This window comes from Misgurnus anguillicaudatus, chromosome 14 (genome assembly GCF_027580225.2).
Source record: "Misgurnus anguillicaudatus chromosome 14, ASM2758022v2, whole genome shotgun sequence".
Taxonomy (NCBI): Eukaryota; Metazoa; Chordata; class Actinopteri; order Cypriniformes; family Cobitidae; genus Misgurnus; species Misgurnus anguillicaudatus.
Genome location: NC_073350.2, coordinates 10,832,172 through 10,850,563, shown reverse-complemented (window position 1 = coordinate 10,850,563; position 18,392 = coordinate 10,832,172). Strand labels below are relative to the sequence as shown.

Sequence of the window (18,392 nt, the reverse complement as noted above, 5' to 3'; positions counted from 1 at the left end):
AAGTCTCTGAGATGCACAATTACACTATAATATTATTTTGTCCAAAATTTAATGCAGATATGTGTCATGGAACAAGAAATTCCAGAATGCATTGCATCAAACTCAAAAGATGATTAGACTGTCGAAAGAATGACGTTTCTCATTTCTAATCTATGTAAAAAATCAATAATATATAATTAATATTAATAAATAAATAATATATAATGGGTCAATGACGTGACGTTAATTAATGTAAAATGGTTAAAATTTCAAAATAAATTTGTAGATTACTTGCATACATTATTATTATTATTTTTTTTTCTGGTTTTATTTCATTTAGAAAGAATATTTGGGGGATAATTGCAAAAATGTCAATAACCGGTCTGTGTCAATTGGTATAACTATTTTTTTTTTATATAAATATTTTCATTAAAAAGTAGAATAAAATATAATCTAGTTTAGTGTAATATGATTTTTTTACATACATTTTTACATCATTTCTCAAAGATTATTTAGAAAACAGAGCTGTTTTCAGCACATGTCAGGACAAATATTACAAAAACGCATTAAATATTACATTTAGAAATAACTTAAATGTTTTTTTTATGCTTGCACTTACATGCCATTAAGGTGGATAAAATATTTAATATTTCTCATTCTTTGGCGGTTACACCATTTAACAATTTTAGGTCTATTCATTCTTAACTTTCATAAAAATGGTGCAAACGTAATTTTTTATTACATAAAATCAACATAATACACAATGTGCATTGAAATAAACCTGATGCATGCATTTAAAACATTTAAACATATATTTAAAAAAATGATACATGATTTACATGTTAAGTCAATGCAAAGAAGCGAATAGGCACCCTGCGGCACGAATGGCGTGGAGCGCATGGACGATGCGGCGCGCGTTAACCAATCACGAGCTTGCCCTAGTACTGACGTGATTACAGGTAAGTCGTCGAAGCCCCTCCCATGAACCGAATTTCCACGTGAATGTCTCCAATGACTACAATTTCACGTGCGTTTTATATAAAATTATAAAAATAATATATAAAGACTATGAATGTATAGATATATCAGCCTATAATCAGCAGATAAAAGCATTTTTTTTAAATATATGACATTGGGCAATTGTTAAAAAACAGTCGATAAATATGTAAGATTAAATAAATATATTGCAGTTTGTATGCTCTGCACTTCAAGGATTTCATGACATAGTACTTTGAAACCAGGAGTAAAAAGCTAAACTATCAGTAGATGTAATAAGTAATCAAATATCAGTATCAGTACACAAATTTTATATCAGTGCATCCCTAACATATAAATACACTCATATTTCTTAAAGGGTTGGATGCCAGTTAAGAAGGCCTATATAGACTGTGTTTAGCAAGGTAGTGCACAAGGTTTTGTACAAAGCAAACGTGTCCACAGAGGACACAAAGCCAATAACTTCATCACTGCCACGTAGCCGCCGACTGCAACATGTTGTACATAATTCACTTCAGAGGTATTTAATGACTCAGGCATTGTGTTACAGCGGTGCGATTATTCATGTGAAGCTACACAATAAATGCCTCAGGCACAGTGTCCAGTTTGACTGGTTAAAGTAATGTGTGTGCTAATAACACTCAACATTTCCTGCTCGCCCCGGCCCTGCTTTTGTTCCACAGATCAGACCTGTTAAGCATGAAATTTCGCAGTGCCTTTAGGGAGGGTTTCTCTGACAGCTCGGGTCTGAATCCTCTCGGAGAAATGTTCACAGCGGACGCATGTCATTTGTGACTCTTTCCCAAACTCATACAGTAACCAGAGGCTGTCGAGCTCAGAAAAGGACAAAACGCGATTCGCTGAAATTGTTGTTTAGCTAGAACAGCAAGTTGGGTAATGATTTATTTTTAATGATTTTTTTTACCTTAACAGTCCCCGTTCACTTTCACTATATTAAAAAGGATTTGCTTTTATGTTTCATGTAAGGATTGACATGATGAGTTAATAGTGACAGAATTGTCCCTCTTAAGTGTACTATCCCTTTAAATCTAGTCCGTCTTAAAGGGATAGTTTACCCAAACATTAAAGTAACACTCCACTTTTTTTGAAAATATGCTCATTTTCCAGCTCCGCAAGAGTTAAACATTAGATTTTTACCGTTTTGAAATCCATTCAGCTGATCTCCTGGTCTGGCGCTGGCACTTTTAGCATAGCTTAGCACAATCCATTGAATCTGATTAGACCATTAGCACCGCGCTAAAAAAATAACCGAAGAGTTTTGATATTTTTCGATATTTAGAAAATCACAGCTTTTAATTTTATGTTGGTCTTAGTACCCGATGTAACTACAGAAGAGTCAAGTTTTAAATAGGAAAAATATCAAAATTCTGGTTATTTTTTAGCGCGATGCTAATGGTCTAATCAGATTCAATGGATTGTGCTAAGGTAGGCTAAAAGTGCTAGCACCAGACAAATAACCTGTATAAACTACTTTTTTCTGCTGAACACAAAGGAAGATATCTTAAATAATGTTTATAAGCAAACATATCAGGGGCACCATTCACTTCCATAGTATTATTTTCTCTTACTATTGAAGTAAATGGTGCCTCAGATTTCCTTTAGAAACATTCTTCAAAATATCGTCCTCTGTGTTTAGCAATTTATACAAGTTTGATAACAACTTCAGGGTGAATAAAGCATGACATCATTTTCATTTTTGGGTGAACTATCCCTTTAAACTTTTTCATTACATTTATATATTTAGGCATTTGGCAGATGGCTTGTTCAAGCTATGCGTTTTATGATCCATGTATTTTGTTGTTCAACACTCACTAGGTTTTTGTTCTTGTTTGTTATTCTGGTGTGTTTTTCTGCATCTCATTCTTTCTTTGGTCAGAATGAAGTTAAATGGAATTAAACAAAAGAATGGAGGAGTTGAACACAAAGGAGTGTCCAGCTGGTTTAGTGTACTGTGTGTGCGTGCGTGTATCCAGAGGGAAAGGCAGCAGGTGTCTTTTGAGCAGTTCTGGGCTGATCTGAGATCAGTGGACTGTTCACGACTGACCCCGGCAGCTCTCGCTCTTGTGTAAAGTCCTGTGCATGTGATATGTCAGGACCAACCCTCTCTCCACCCCAGTCTCTCTCTCTCTCTCTCTCTCTCTCTCTCTCTCTCTCTCTCTCTCTCTCTCTCTCTCTATCACACACACATACACTTGGTGTTTCTCAGGGGAAGCATGTGGATCCTGCTGTCTCCTTCCACTTTTAAAATCCCTCGGTCTTTGCAGGGATGAACAGCTTATGTTCTCTTCTGTGCATCAAATACAGGTAGGGCAGACAAAACTCCTGCTGACTTGTTGAGTTGACGTCAAAAACGTGGGCTTTTGGTAACTTTCAAACAGCCAATTCCTACCTGTCTCTCTTGATTTCTGTGTGTTTTGTTACTGGCTGTAGGTTTGTTCTCTTATGGGTTCTCTGGTGAGCTTGACAAAAGAAGTAAAACCAGTTTATGGTATTGACGTCTGTAGCAGATATCTGTTCTCATGACAGCCTTAGTTTTTCTTTTTTTACAATGGAGATCCACAACAAGTTGTGTGTTGTGAACTATAGTATATGCGCTTCAGTCAGTCTGGTTGTACGTAGAGTTTTAGTATGAAAATATAGAGTACATTTTTTGCATGAGAGAAAAGAAATGCATGTGGGATTACTGACACTACCTGTGTTTTGGAACAAACTTGTCCTCCATTTCTTTCTTTGGGGACATGCTAAAATGATGTCTGTAGTCATTTGATTTTTACTAAAGCAAAGTACCTAAATATAAGTTTAAAGGAATTGTTCATTCTTATGTCATCTTTCTATCGCTATAGTAGATGGTGACCAGCAGCCGTCATATTCTAAAAACCATACGAAATATTTTAAAAGTTATCTATATGATCATACAAATAAAATAACGTTTCAAAAGACACAAGAGTATGCAAATGACGACTGTCCCTTTAAGAAAGTATGTGAATTGACCCTTAAAGAAAAAAAATGTGTTTGAAGTGTCCGCCGTAATCTGTGTTTGAATTGATTTACGCTTTAGATAGAGAGTTCAAAGTTCACCTTAATCCTGTCAAACATCCCCAGCAGCATCTGTGTTTACTCTGGTGGAGATCGTTACATAAACCACACCTGATGGCAACATTAAGCTAATGTTGATGTGTTGTCTATGACTGTGTTATGACTGTCTCGCTCTTTCTATTTCTGTTTTTTAGGAGGTGTTTCCAAACGGCTCATTTCTACGTGGAAGACAGTAACTCTCCCAGAGTTGTACCCAATGAGAGTATACCTGTTATTCCCATTCCAGGTAGGCTTCATCGAATTTGTCTCTGATCAGTCAAATTTTATCTTGAACCCATAGAAACGTTCACACTGATTCTAGGTCAGGTGTGGCAGCAGTCATTGATAGCTATCAGCAGGTGCTGTGATATGATCAAATGCTGGAGTGGTATTTGAGTATGTGTCTTTCTTGTTTACCTGTTGCCATATGGGTAACAGGTTGGATTACATGAGATTTTTAACTGTGTGTGTGTGTGTGTAAGACCTTAATTCTGTGCGCTCTACAGCCTCTTATTCTGTGTGATTAGTGTAATGACCCGTGAATGTAAAAATCCATGCATGCATTGATTTTGACATGAAGTGGATCTGATGAAGTTTTCAGCTCCTGGGAAATAGGGAGAAAACCAGATGTACTCACAAGCATGCTTTGAGAGTGAAGCGCCATCTTGTGTTTGTAGTAATGTTACTAATGTTTTATACATTAGGTTAACCTACCTTCTGCTTGGCCAGGATGTTGATGAGGCTAATTTGGTATTTTAAAATTATGGGAATTGGCCGATGAATGGTCCTAGATTTGCCAGATGATATTATAGAGACTTGAGGGTTGGTCTGTTTGCACTAAGTACAGTAAGCAACTACCCACAAAACCCTAGCAACTGCATAGTAACATGCTGTAAGGCAATCACAGCACTTTGATAACTGTATAGCAACTTCCTGGCAACCACCCAGAACATGCTAGCAATGGCATAGCAATGTACTATGAAGCTATATGAACATGTTGTCACCTGCATAGCAACTGCCTGGGAACCACCCACAACTTTCTAGCAATGGCATAGTATTACGCTATAAAACTATCAGAACTCCTGGGCAACTGTATAGCAACTCGCTGGCACCCACAACACACTAGCAATGGTGTAGTACGTGCTATAAAACAATCAGATACCTTGGCAACTGCATAGCAACTTCCTGGCAACCACCCAGAACATGTTAGCAATGTCGTAGTATGTGCTGTAAAGCAATCCGACACCTTGGCAACTGCATAGCAACTCCTTGGCAACCTCCCACTACTTGCTAGCAATGGCATAGTAATATGCTATAACACAATCAGAACTCCTGGGCAACTATATAGCAACTTACCGGCACCCACAATGCATTAGCAGTGGCGTAGTACGTGCTATAAAGCAATCAGACACATTGGCAACTGCATAGCATCTCCCTGGCAACCACCCACAACACGTTAGCAATGGCGTAGTAACATGTTATAACACAATCAGAACTCCTGGTTACTGTATAGCAACTTGCCGGACCACAAAACGTTAGCAAGGGCATAGTACGTGCTATAAAGCAACCAGACACCTTGGCAACTGCATGGCATCTCCCTGGCAACCACCCACAACACGTTAGCAATGGCGTAGTAACATGTTATAACACAATCAGAACTCCTGAGTAACTATATGGCAATTTGCCGGCCCACAAAATGTTAGCAATGGCATAGTATGTGCTATAAAGCAGTGGTTCCCAATTCCAGTCCTTGAGCCCCCCTCCCGGAATGTTTTAGATGTCTCCTTAAATGAAACACCTGATTTCACTCATCAGGCTCCTTAATTAACACACTAACAAGCTGGTTAACTGAATCAGGTGTTTTAGGGGGACCTGAGGACTGGAATTGAGAACCACTGCAAGTCAGACTCCCTGGCAACCACCGACAACTCGTTAGCAATGGCATAGTAACGAGCCATGAAGCAATCCGAATACCTTGGCAGGTGCATAGCAACTCCCTTGCAACCACCCACAACTTGCTAGCAATGGCATAGTTACGCACTATAAAACTATCAGAACATGTTGGCAACTGCATAGCAACTCCCTGGCAACCACCCAGAACATGCTAGCAATTGCATGGTAACATACTATAAAGCTAGTAAAACATGTTTGCAACTGTGTAGCAAGTCCCAGGCAACTACCCACAACTTTGTAGCAATGGCATAGTAACATGCTATAACACAAACAGAACTCCAGAGGAATTGTTTAGCAGCTTGTTGGTACTCCAACACGCTAGCAATGGTGTAGTATGTGCTATAAAGCAATCAGACACCTTAGCAACTGCATAGCAACTCCCTGGCAACCACCCACAACATGTTAGCAATGGCAAAGTACGTGCTATAAAGCAATCAGACACTTTGGCAACTCCCTGGCAATCACCCACAACTCGTTAGCAATGGTATAGTATTTGCTATAAAGCAATCAGACACCTTGGCAACTCCCTGGCAATCACCCACAACTTTCTAACAATGGCATAGTAATGTGCCATAACACAAGCAGAACTTCTGGGCAATTGTACAGAAACTTGTCTGCACCCACGACATGCTAGCAATGGCGTAGCATGTGCTATAATGCTATCAGAATAACTTGACTTTATAGGAATACCATAGTATACCAATACCATAGAAACATGCTATGAAAGCAATCAGACACCTTGGCAACTACATGGCAACCACTTGCAGCACCGCACTGGCATATACATGCACTTTTAGGTTTTCAGAACACTTTAGCATAGAAACACCCTGACAACCACACATAGCACCCAAGCACCATAGTGACTACTATTACAATCACTACACTTTTATTGCTACTGACCTTGCCAGTCAGCATTGTGTAATGCTGGAGTGCCATTTAAAATGTTCAGAAATGACTTTAGTTTCATCATTGACTTTTGTTTACTGTAAACTGGATTTAAGAGCTTTATATATTTGTGAGCAAAATATGAGTGTGAGTCAAAAGAGACACTGTTGAGTAGATTTAAGGAATCGCAGGTCTTGTTAGGTTGGTTTGGGGTCGCTGCGGTTTCCAGAGAAGACAGCTGGCATTCATCTTGACCCTCTGCTCCCACACACACTCTTTGACATGCATACACATTAGCCATTAGGATAGGAGCCAAGAAAATGACTCTTCTTGGCCAGTATCTTACTTTGGCTCATTGTCTGTGTGTGTTATTGGGTAAATGATTAACAGAGAGTGCAGTGGAACAGAAGTGGACAGTATTTGGGGTCCGAAGATTTTAGTCGCTGCGGTGGAATCCGTTCTGGCGACTGGGGCCAAGATCTTAATGCAACGAGAGCCATTGATTTGCTTGGGCTTTCCCATAAGCACTTCATTGGAACCAATTTTCATTGTTAAGCCATGGCACAACTCACAATAGGGGTGGCATGGTGCCCTCAATCCAATTTAGGCATCTGTGTGCCAGCTTGGCTAAGACTGGGCTTGGTATTTACAAAGATCTATTTAGTGTGCACCGTAATCTCTCTCTCTCTCAATCACATTTAGCATTTTAAATTAAAAATTTACGCTAATGTTTTGTTAAAGTGATATGAAATATGTTTTTATGTTTTATTGCCTGGTGCAGTAGGGTATTTTGTGGAGGATTCAAGTCAAACCCACTGACTTATTACAGTGTTCCTCTACGACCATGGTGCTACAGACAGCACACGATTACAAAACTGTATATACTATACATAATTGTAAATATTACTATCCTGTACTGTAATATTTAAATGAGATTAAATAGGTTAAAAAAGCTAAAATAAAAGCTAAAGGAAAAGATCTAGATAGCTCATATAGGCAGGCAAGGCAAGGCAAGTTTATTTGTATAGCACATTTCATACACAGAGGTCATTCAAAGTGCTTTACATAGAAATGAGAAAACAAGAAATAAAATATACATGAATTTTAAATATCAATTAAAAGAAAATAAATGTGAAAAACTAAATGTGTGAAAAAGAATAAAACAGGAATAAAAGTATAAAACAGTTAAAAATAAGAATAAAAAACAAGAGAAATAAAAAGAATTAAAATAGTGCATATAAAATATAGTGCAATCAGTTTGGACGCAGCATAGTGCTCATTCAGTATAGAAATATAAACATTCAATATAGAAACTAAACATTTGAAAGCAGACAAAACATGACTATTTGCAAGGCTTACAACCTTGACATAGAAGACTAAGACAACATACAGTGCAGGTGTGTCCCTGAGATGAAGAAAAACAGTAACATTTTACAAAATGTGCAAAAGGGGAATGTTTAATCAACTAGGATTAACATGTCAAGTCAAGTGAGTTATGTCAACTTTATTTTATAAGTTCCAGCAACTCATCACTAATCAATACAGTTAAAATTAAATCCAAGTTGATTAAACTTAAAAATGTAAGTGAAAAAAGATTTTTTACAGTGAGAGAAGCATACATGATATACTGATTTTTTTGTCCTTTTTATGAAATGCGCAATGTGCAAGTGTAAAGTTAAAGGCGGGGTGCGTGATTTTTGAAAAACACTTTGGAAAAGGGAGTTGGACCGACTAGCAAAACACACTTGTAACCAATCAGCAGTAAGGGGGGTGTCTACTAACCGACATATGTGTGGGGCAGGTCTATCAAAAGAAGGTCCAGATTCTGTTGGGATAGTGGCGTGTTTGTTTGGGAGATTTCAAAGTCAACATTGGCTTTCAGAGATCATGCACCCCGCCTTTAAGGCACAATATGTATGATTTTTTTTAAATAAAGTATCTAAAAAAACTGCTTGCACAGTGTGATATATTTCATGCAGCTGGGTGATTCTCATGAAATGAGACTTATGAGGTATCATGAAACATTTTGATAAAAAAAGTAAATGCTATCAAAATAAGAAGCATACAGTTACAAACATCTCTTTATGTAGTATTTTGCACATGATTTCAAATGACATCATACAAACCAATTTTGTTGTTTTTTCCATTTAAGGGGAAAATATTCATTACCGCAACGTGTCCTTGACTGGATTTGGGTTCTTTAACATTGAAATATTTACAATTAAAAAATCTAAAAAATAAAAGGCTTCAGTGCATTTTATACTATGAACATTTACAGTAAAAAAAAACATGTGGTATTTGGTGATCATTGGTAAATGTAAAGACAATAATAAGGAATATTAATGTGTCCAAGACCAAATTTCTCATCCTCCGCAACAATTTTCAATAATTTTTTAAGCCCTCAAAGAACAAACATTTAAAAAAAATAGTTTGAAGGGACATAATTGACTGTGACACTCAAGATGGCTACCAGGTAAGCAATTCTTATTTTTTCTCTCCAGATAAAAGTTGAAATTTTGTGTGTCATAGTACCAAGACCACTTTTTAGTTCTCATTTCTGAAACATGAGTTTGTAAATGCATATATTTAATGTAATATCATGTTGTGCTAATGATCATTTTTTATAATAATAATCTAAAAAATGTAAATAATTCTATAGGAAATATTTTTAAATCTTCTAAAAAGTAAGTTCAGACCTTAATCTTATATGTGCAAAAAACAAATTGGCTTCAAAGGCTTTTTAAAAAATCTGATGCTGCACACCTTTTAAATCTGGATTTTGTGAGAATCACCCAGCTATGTACTTACATATCCCAAAAAAAGGATTTGTAAATTCAGAGAAATTCTGATTTTAAATAATGGCTCATCCCCTGTCATCGTTGCCTGTCAATGAATTAATATCCGCCCAATCCTTGGTTTTCACTCCATGCATTTCTGGATGGTGAAATGACATCCCCCATCGTTCCAATTTCCTTCATAATGTCATTAAAGAGGGCTCGAATGTTTCTGTACCTCGTCCCTGATGACAGGAGGGTGAAGAGTTGATGAAAGGGGTGTGTGGGGTCATCCGGACTACTGTCAGCTTTGCTGATACAGCGTGTGGAGGAAGAGAGACCCAAATGACCCTTTCAGCTATCTGCTGTAGGGTCTGTACTATAGTTTGCTATGCAATGCTATACTAATACTATAGTATGCCATAATATAATATAGTAAAATAGTGTTGAGGATATCATAGTGAAACACACAGTAAGGTTTATTACGTTTATTAAGGAAAATGTGCTTTTGATGCTTGTTTGTGAGTAATTTTGTTTCTTTTAAGCTTTATGTGCTTATCCACACACATGTATATACAGATAGATCTAAATGACAGCTTGTCGGCTTATTCTGTGTGTCAGTTAAAGAGTCTGAATCTGTTCAGGATTTTTGATCTGTAAATTATCAGCCTTAAAGTAATCACAGAAAAAACAGCCCTCTGTTTGATATTATTGTACTTGAACTACATGAGTAAACCCTGTTGTTTTTGACCTTGACACAAAGTCATGAAGGTCACTGGCTCTCAAGGACCGAGTTTACAGGGTCTCCTCTGACCTCATGTCCAGTTTTATGGTTTTCATGTCACAAAATGTTCAACATATTTTTTCTGGCTCTGTTTCAGACGATATGGAGGCCATTCCTGTCAAGCAGTTTTACAAACACGTTTCCGAGCTCTATTCCAATAATCAGCATGGATTCTCAGAAGACTTTGAGGTAAGATCTTCTCCCACACAAACACACCCACAGTAGTATCCCGCTCCTGAATTTACACAAACTCTCAGAGACCGGTCTCGTGTGGTTCTGGTGGTTTCGCTGCAGTGGTTCAGGTTCTGGTGGCTGTCTGTGAACAGCTGGGCCGGGATCCCCACGCGGATGTTTGTTATTTCTGGCAGAGTTGCCCGGCCAGTTCATGAGAATAAATGAGGCCATCTGAGCCGTGCCGTGAGTTTTTTGGACTCTGTGCTGTGCGTGTTTTTGTGGCGCTGGAGGCCAAAAAACCACAACAACGTTCTGTCAGGCTAATGTGATGGCAGTTTGTACAAGAATGAGCAGTAATTAGTTATTCATTGAGTCTTGAGCCACGACATCTGCTCGTCCTGTCAAGGGCACAGCTGAATAACGGTGAACAATCTGAGATATTTGGCTTAGGAACATCACCTGAAGGACCAAGCTACGTACACACACACACACACACACACACACACACACTAGATAGTGTATTAATTTAACTGTATGAATATGAACGAAAACATAATGATATACCATAAATTATTTTGATATTTCAATTAAACTTACATTTCATTAACAAAATTCCTTATAAAAGAGGTAAAATGTGTTTTTTTTTTTTTTTAAATACGTTGGTGGGTCCTGGGATAGATTATACATATATGGGTGATTCTCACGAAAACTTGGTTTTAAAAATGTCAAGCATGAAAACGTAAAAATTGCTTAAATTTACTTTTTTTCCCACCAGACATTGAAAAACAAAGTCTGGAGTAAATGGGAACATTAATTTAAAAACTTTTACTTATCATTTAACACTTTTTGTAACATCATTAAAAAAATTAGTCCTTAAAAATCTCATTACCGCAACAGTCAGAAAACATCAACAATGACATATTTTCAAAATGACATGACAAACCTGAAAGAACATAATTTGGAGATTCTGCACATGCATTTAAAATCAAAGTATTATGCTTCTATTAATTAAATTAACATTTAATAAGCATCTGTTGCGGTAATGATAATCAAAATGTTGTGTAAGCATTCTGACAAGACAATATTTCAAATTAACTGTAAAAAAGATCTTACCTGGTAGCCATCTTGAAATAACTGGTCCATGTGCTTGGTCACTCAAAATCAAACTTTATTAAAATTCTGTATGTGTGCTTAAACTGTTCTCAAAAAGTGTTGCAGAGGATGAGAAAATCAGGCATGGACACATCATTTTCCTAATTTTTCTTCATTATTATTATACATGAATATTCAGTAAATATTTTTTCTGTCATCTAAAGTAGTCTAGCAAAACATCCATTTAATATTTTTGTGTTAATTTGATTAAATTGCAACATAACGCATGTTCAAACACAGCCGGACACATTGCGGTAATGAGAATTTCAGCAGAAAATGAGATAAAATTTACAATTATAAATTCTTATGTTGAAATCACACATTGTGCAAGATAGAACACAGTATTGTGTTAATTCTGATGCTTTTTAATGTTACTATATTACACATTTTAAAGCTAAAATCATTAGTGCCGTGGTGTTTCAATGGTTTCGTGAGAATCACCCATTTGAGTGAGTTGCAAAATGACAAGTTTGGGAACTATCACCATTCTTTCCATTCTGTGGTATCAAGAAGTACAGTCATTTTTGGGACCATGTACTATGGTATTATTTTAATTACTATAAAATACCATGTTATGTGACATTCACAAACACCGTTTCTTGTGTTATTATAATGCATTCTGATTTAAATTTTATCACTGTGCATGTCGTGGCAAGCAAACCCACGAACGTGATGTTGCACCATGCTTTACTAGTTAAGCCTCATTTTCTTGTAACTAAACCAGTAGTGCATAGCAGCCGCAAGGTCATAAACTTGATTCCCAGGGAATGAATATACACCATGAAATTGTATTGATTAACAAAATATCAAACTAGGTGACAACCATAAACAAAATAAATCACTTTTTTTATGCAATTTTTCCAATGATTTATAACAAAATGGTGATTTATTTGTAGATGTATGAAGTCAGGCTGCTTTCAAATGCACCTAGTAATTTTGTACTTCTTATGCGGCTTGATTCTGATTGGCCAGTCGCACATTTGCAGGTTTGTTATTTCCAGATAACAACCGCTCAAAAATAATAACGCATGGGGGTTGCAAATCATTTTGACAGGTACATTGTAATATTACTCAAAAATATGTATTTTAATAACATGACATTATATTTACAAATGAATCTGATTCAACCAAATAGTGTGTTCATGACATCTGAACGTCTTAAAACGTAAACGGGTTTTCCTCGCGGAAGGTCTGCATTCGTTAAAAATGAGCAAATAAAATATTTCAAATCAATATTTAAACTTAAACGTCCTGTTCGACATCACAACTCTGCATAATCCTGAGTTTCCCACTCATAAATACGACTTAGTTTGATCATGCTCGGAAATCGTAATTATGACATTTCCCACTCCTCTTAAAGCAACAACACTTCTAAAGTAGTCATCTGGTGTCCTAGCAGAGTAACCACATGTCAACTAAAGCGATTGCCACGATAGCACGCATTATTTGCCTCTTCGTAAATAATGCGTGCTTGATGCTTCGCGTTTGGTGTGTACGCAGCATTATTGGTCAAACCTACTGATTTATATAAATGACTGGATTGCGCATAGAACGCTTAACGTAACAGCGTGAGGTGAAGCCAGCGCAGAGTTCGAGCCGCCATCTTGGTATACCCAACCGGCAGAGAGCGTCATTGACTTCCATTCAAAATCATGTTTAAGATTCACCCGCTTTACAGCGTATCAGTCACGCAAGATTATTTTTAGGATATGTGTACGTAAATTTACTGTTAATTCTGGTGTTATTTGCAATGTTTATGCTTTAATCGGGCAGGAAAATGGATTTATAAAAAACGTAAAGGTGAGTGTGTCTGCTGGGTTCTGTTAATGACACGGGTATAAATAAAGTTTTTTATGACATTCAGCTACACGGTCAGCGTTATTTCTCTAAATAAGTTTAGGTAACTTGTAAGTTTAGATAACATAAAACCAGCAAATTATTGCATGCACATACGGTACAAAGTATGATTATTTATATAGATTTCAGAATGAGCACGTTGTGACGTCATGCGCAATCCAGTCATTTATATAGATCAGTGGTCAAACCTCTGAATGTCACAACTGACCAATCACCATCAAGTATTTCAGAGAATCGTGTAATAATATGAAAGCAGGTTAATTGTTTTTGTGTAGTTTATCGCATTAATACAAACATGATACATTTGCAGTCAGAAAGTCTGTGTATCTTGTATCTTTGCATTCTGTATCTTTCTCTCTCTGTGGTTGTTAGATTCAGGTCACTGTGTAAAGTTTAAAGAGAACATGAGGAGAAGAGGGGAGGTGTGTGGGTCACTGAGGTTCCTCCAGGGCCCCTTGTTTGGCCCCTTTGTCCCATAGTGGCTTGATTGACGCATGGAAGTGGCTCTAAATGTATGTGTGTGTGTGGGCTTGATGGACATTGGGAAGTAGGGGCTGTTTTCCCTCAGTGAATTTCTTCTTTAGTTTCTAACCCTTTCTCCTCCAATACTCTATCTCTCTTTCCCCGCCCCTACTGAGCAGAGAGAAAGAGAAAAGACAACTGTGCCAAAGCTCCTTTGGACAGAACCTCTGACAAGTGGCTTTGTGCGGCCAAAAAAAAACATGCGATCATGAGAGCCGAGGAGGACTGGAAGGGTATTGGCACGGAGATTATGTGTGGCCCAAGTATGAGTTTTTAGGGGAATTCTTGGGAGGAAAGCATAGACAAAGACAAAAAAGGAGGCACTTGGAAAAGTTTGGCATTCTGCAGTAAATGTAGCCTAACATGAGTACATAACTAGACACTAAATATTGATTTGATATATTTTAATAGTTGCTTTGTTACACATTCAAACCTGGCATGAGAAAGGAGACAGAGGAGTGTTACAGTAAACATGATGACTTGTTTGTTGAGTTATTAGTCTTAGTGCTCAGACCTCTGAATGTCACAACTGACCAATCAGAATCAAGTATACCAGACAGTCTTTTAATAATATAAAAGCAGGTTGTTTTTGAAAAATGACACCAGTTGCATGATATCACAGTGACATTTTGTGAGATTTTATATGCCAACGTGTGTTTGTGTGTGTGTTATAGGAAGTGCAGCGCTGCACAGCAGATTTGAAGATCACATCCGAACACTCCAATCACCCGGATAATAAGCACAAAAACAGATACATCAACATCATAGCCTGTGAGTCTCTCTTTCGTTCTCTTTGTATGATTATACACATGATGCATGCACACAAGTGTGTCTCTAACTCTCCATCTCTTGTTCTTCCTCCAGATGACCACAGTAGAGTAAAGCTCAGACCGCTGGCTGGCAAAGACTCCAAACACAGCGATTACATTAATGCCAACTATGTAGATGTGAGTGACGTCTACAGACATCTACTACAGCATTCGTGACCGGTGTTAATATGTGTGATGAACTTATATTCATGTATCTATACAGGGCTATAATAAGCCTAAGGCATACATCGCTGCACAGGGTCCACTCAAGTCCACATTTGAGGACTTTTGGCGGATGGTGTGGGAGCAAAACACTGGCATTATAGTCATGATCACCAACCTGGTAGAGAAAGGCAGAGTGAGTTGAATCCATTCATCATCTATTGCATTTGGGTGATTCTCACGAAAACTTGGTTTTAAAAATGTCAAGCATGAAAATGTAAAAATTGCTTAAATTTACTTTTTTTCCCACCAGACATTGAAAAACAAAGTCTGGAGTAAATGGGAACATTAATTTAAAAACTTTTACTTATCATTTAACACTTTTTGTAACATAATTAAAAAAATTAGTGCTAAAAAATCTCATTACCGCAACAGTCAGAAAACATCGACACTGACATATTTTCAAAATGACATGACAAACCTAAAAGAACATAATTCGGAGATTCTGCACATGCATTTAAAATCAAAGTATTATGCTTCTATTAATTAAATTAACATTTAATAAGCATCTGTTGCGGTAATGATAATCAAAATGTCGTGTAAGCATTCTGACAAGACAATATTTCAAATTAACTGTAAAAAAAATGATCTTACCTGGTAGCCATCTTGAAGTAACTGGTCCATGTGCTTGGTCACTCAAAATCAAACTTTATTAAAATTCTGTATGTGTGCTTAAACTGTTCTCAAAAAATGTTGCGGAGGATGAGAACATCAGGCATGGACACATCATTTTCCTAATTTTTCTTCATTATTATTATACATGAATATTCAGTAAATATTTTTTCTGTCATCTAAAGTAGTCTAGCAAAACATCCATTTATTTTTTTTCTTAATATTTTTGTGTTAATTTGATTAAATTACAACATAACGCATGTTCAAACACAGCCGGACACATTGCGGTAATGAGAATTTCAGCAGAAAATGAGATAAAATTTACAATTATAAATTCTTATGTTGAAATCACACATTGTGCAAGGTAGAACACAGTATTGTGTTAATTCTGATGCTTTTTAATGTTACTATATTACACATTTTAAAGCTAAAATCATTAGTGCCGTGGTGTTTCAATGGTTTCGTGAGAATCACCCATTTAAATATCTCAAGTAGACATTTTGCTCTGTTTATGAATGCTCATACGGGCAGGACGGGATAGTGCACACGAAGACTTTTTACCATAGTAAAATATTGAAGGGATAGATCACCCAAAAATGAAAATTTAGTCATTATTTACTCACTCTCATGTTGTTACAAACCTGTATAAATCTGTATACATATAAAAGGCCCCACTGACTTTCATAGTGTTTTTTTCATACTATGGAAGTCAATGGTGCTTCTGATTGGTTTGGTTACAAACTATCCTCAAAATATCTTCCTTCATGTTCGTTAAAACAAAGAAATTTAAACAGGTTTGTAACACCATGAGAGTGAATAAATGATGACATAATTTTTATTTTTGGGTAAGCTATCCCTTTAAGTAGTTAAGGGCGGGGTGCATGATTTTTGAAAAACACTTTGGAAAGGAAGTCGGGCTGAGTACCAAAACACACTTGTAACCAATCAGCAGTAGGGGGCGTGACTACTAACCCCTTGCCTGGGTTGCGTATGTGTGGGGCAGGTCTATCAAAAGAAGGTCCAGATTCTATTGGGGTAGGGGCGTGTTTGTTTAGGTGATTTCAAATATCAACATTGGCTTTCAGAGATCATGCACCCCACCTTTAAGTCGAACATTATGAATGACGTGTTTGAATAGCTATGTAGGCATTTAAGCTTTTAAACTGAGTAAAATTGTCCAAAAAGTTGACCATTCCCATTTCTATGCGTGCCCCACAGAAGAAAATGTGACCAGTACTGGCCGACAGAAAACAATGAGGAGTACGGCAATATCGTGGTGACATTAAAGAGAACCAAAGTAATGGCCTGCTACACACTCCGCATCTTCACCATCAGAAACACCAAAGTAAAAAAGGTAAACGCAGCTCCCATATCTCCTCCTACATTTGTCCTTCTCAAATCTTTGTTCCTTATTCACTTTTACAAGGTGTTTGGACATAATTGGGTGTTGGCAGTGTGTACACAACAACCCGACAATGAACAAAATCCACACTCCTTCTTTTTTAATCCCAGTTAAACCAAAACAGTCTCCATAAACATGCTGTTTTGATTCTTTTGCTAATGTGATGTCACACTGATCAAGCCCCGCCCATGCCCACTGACTAACTGCTTAATTTTATCCAAAAGCTTTTTTAAATGTGTTTGTTAGCACGCTGTAGCGCTCAGATTGTATTCACAGGAATCAGATCTGTTTTTAACCAAAAGCGCTGACTGTCTGTTAGTAAGGGAGTGAGGAGCTGTAGCTCATTTGCATTTAAAGGTACAGACATGAAAACAGCACTTTTTTGCTCCCACCCAAAAAAAGGCATTTTGAACATGCTATAACAAATGAGCTGTGGGGTACTTTGAGTCAAAACGTCACAGACACATTCAAGCCACACCTGAAACTTATATTACAAAGTTAAAATGAAAAAATAGGCATAATATGTGCCCTTCAAATTGTCTTTCTTAAAACCAAACAGACACATGTTAAAAACCGTAGATGTCCTTATTTCTGAATCTCTCGGTTTGACCTTCTTTCCCTCACCTGTGAACTGAATTGTGATGGGGTTAAGAGTTAAAAGTCAGAGGAAAAGTCTTAAGAAGCTTATTTGAGGTCCTGGCCTTCACGGTGTTAGTGAAAGGGCGATCTGCACTGCCCGTAAATCTCTTTCATTGCACGCTGAGCCGCACAAAGGCCACTGTGAGCGGCTTTTATTGCAGTCGCTATAAATATGAGCTTGGGTGTCGCCTGTTCGATGCATGTGGAGAAAAATATTCACATTTGTATGGTAATCGTGTTAGAAAGCTGACACGCTTCTTCACATGGATATCAAAGATCTGTGTGGTGAGTCCTGAATGTCAAGTTAGGGTTATGTGAGGAAGAGCGGATTATTCGAGCCTGCCTGTGTTTGTTGACTTAGAGAGACATTGAGTTGGTTGCATATGACACTTTTTGATGTTGCAAATGTGCTACATTTTAAGGGACCAAATGTTCTTTTAAAATTGATTTAGAAACAACGGAGACATTTGTTAAAATGTATTAAAGGGACACATCATGAGAATCTGACTTTTTCCATGTTTAAGTGCTATAATTGG

General features: G+C 37.1%; 1 protein-coding gene across 4 annotated transcripts in view; it reads left to right on the top strand.

The window, feature by feature from the left end:
* ptprga (protein tyrosine phosphatase receptor type Ga) overlaps positions 1 to 18,392 on the top strand; it is a 327,465-nt gene that overhangs the window by 293,651 nt on the left and 15,422 nt on the right. For 3 of the 4 annotated variants that reach the window (XM_073875862.1, XM_073875863.1, XM_073875864.1), the window contains 6 exons: positions 4,227 to 4,318; positions 10,565 to 10,656; positions 14,847 to 14,943; positions 15,037 to 15,119; positions 15,205 to 15,339; positions 17,035 to 17,169. In XM_073875862.1, the coding sequence (XP_073731963.1) occupies positions 4,227 to 4,318; positions 10,565 to 10,656; positions 14,847 to 14,943; positions 15,037 to 15,119; positions 15,205 to 15,339; positions 17,035 to 17,169 (634 nt within the window). Of the gene's footprint in view, positions 1 to 3,260; positions 3,301 to 4,226; positions 4,319 to 10,564; positions 10,657 to 14,846; positions 14,944 to 15,036; positions 15,120 to 15,204; positions 15,340 to 17,034; positions 17,170 to 18,392 lie in introns of all 4 variants that reach the window. The other variant, XM_073875865.1, reaches the window with a different exon arrangement.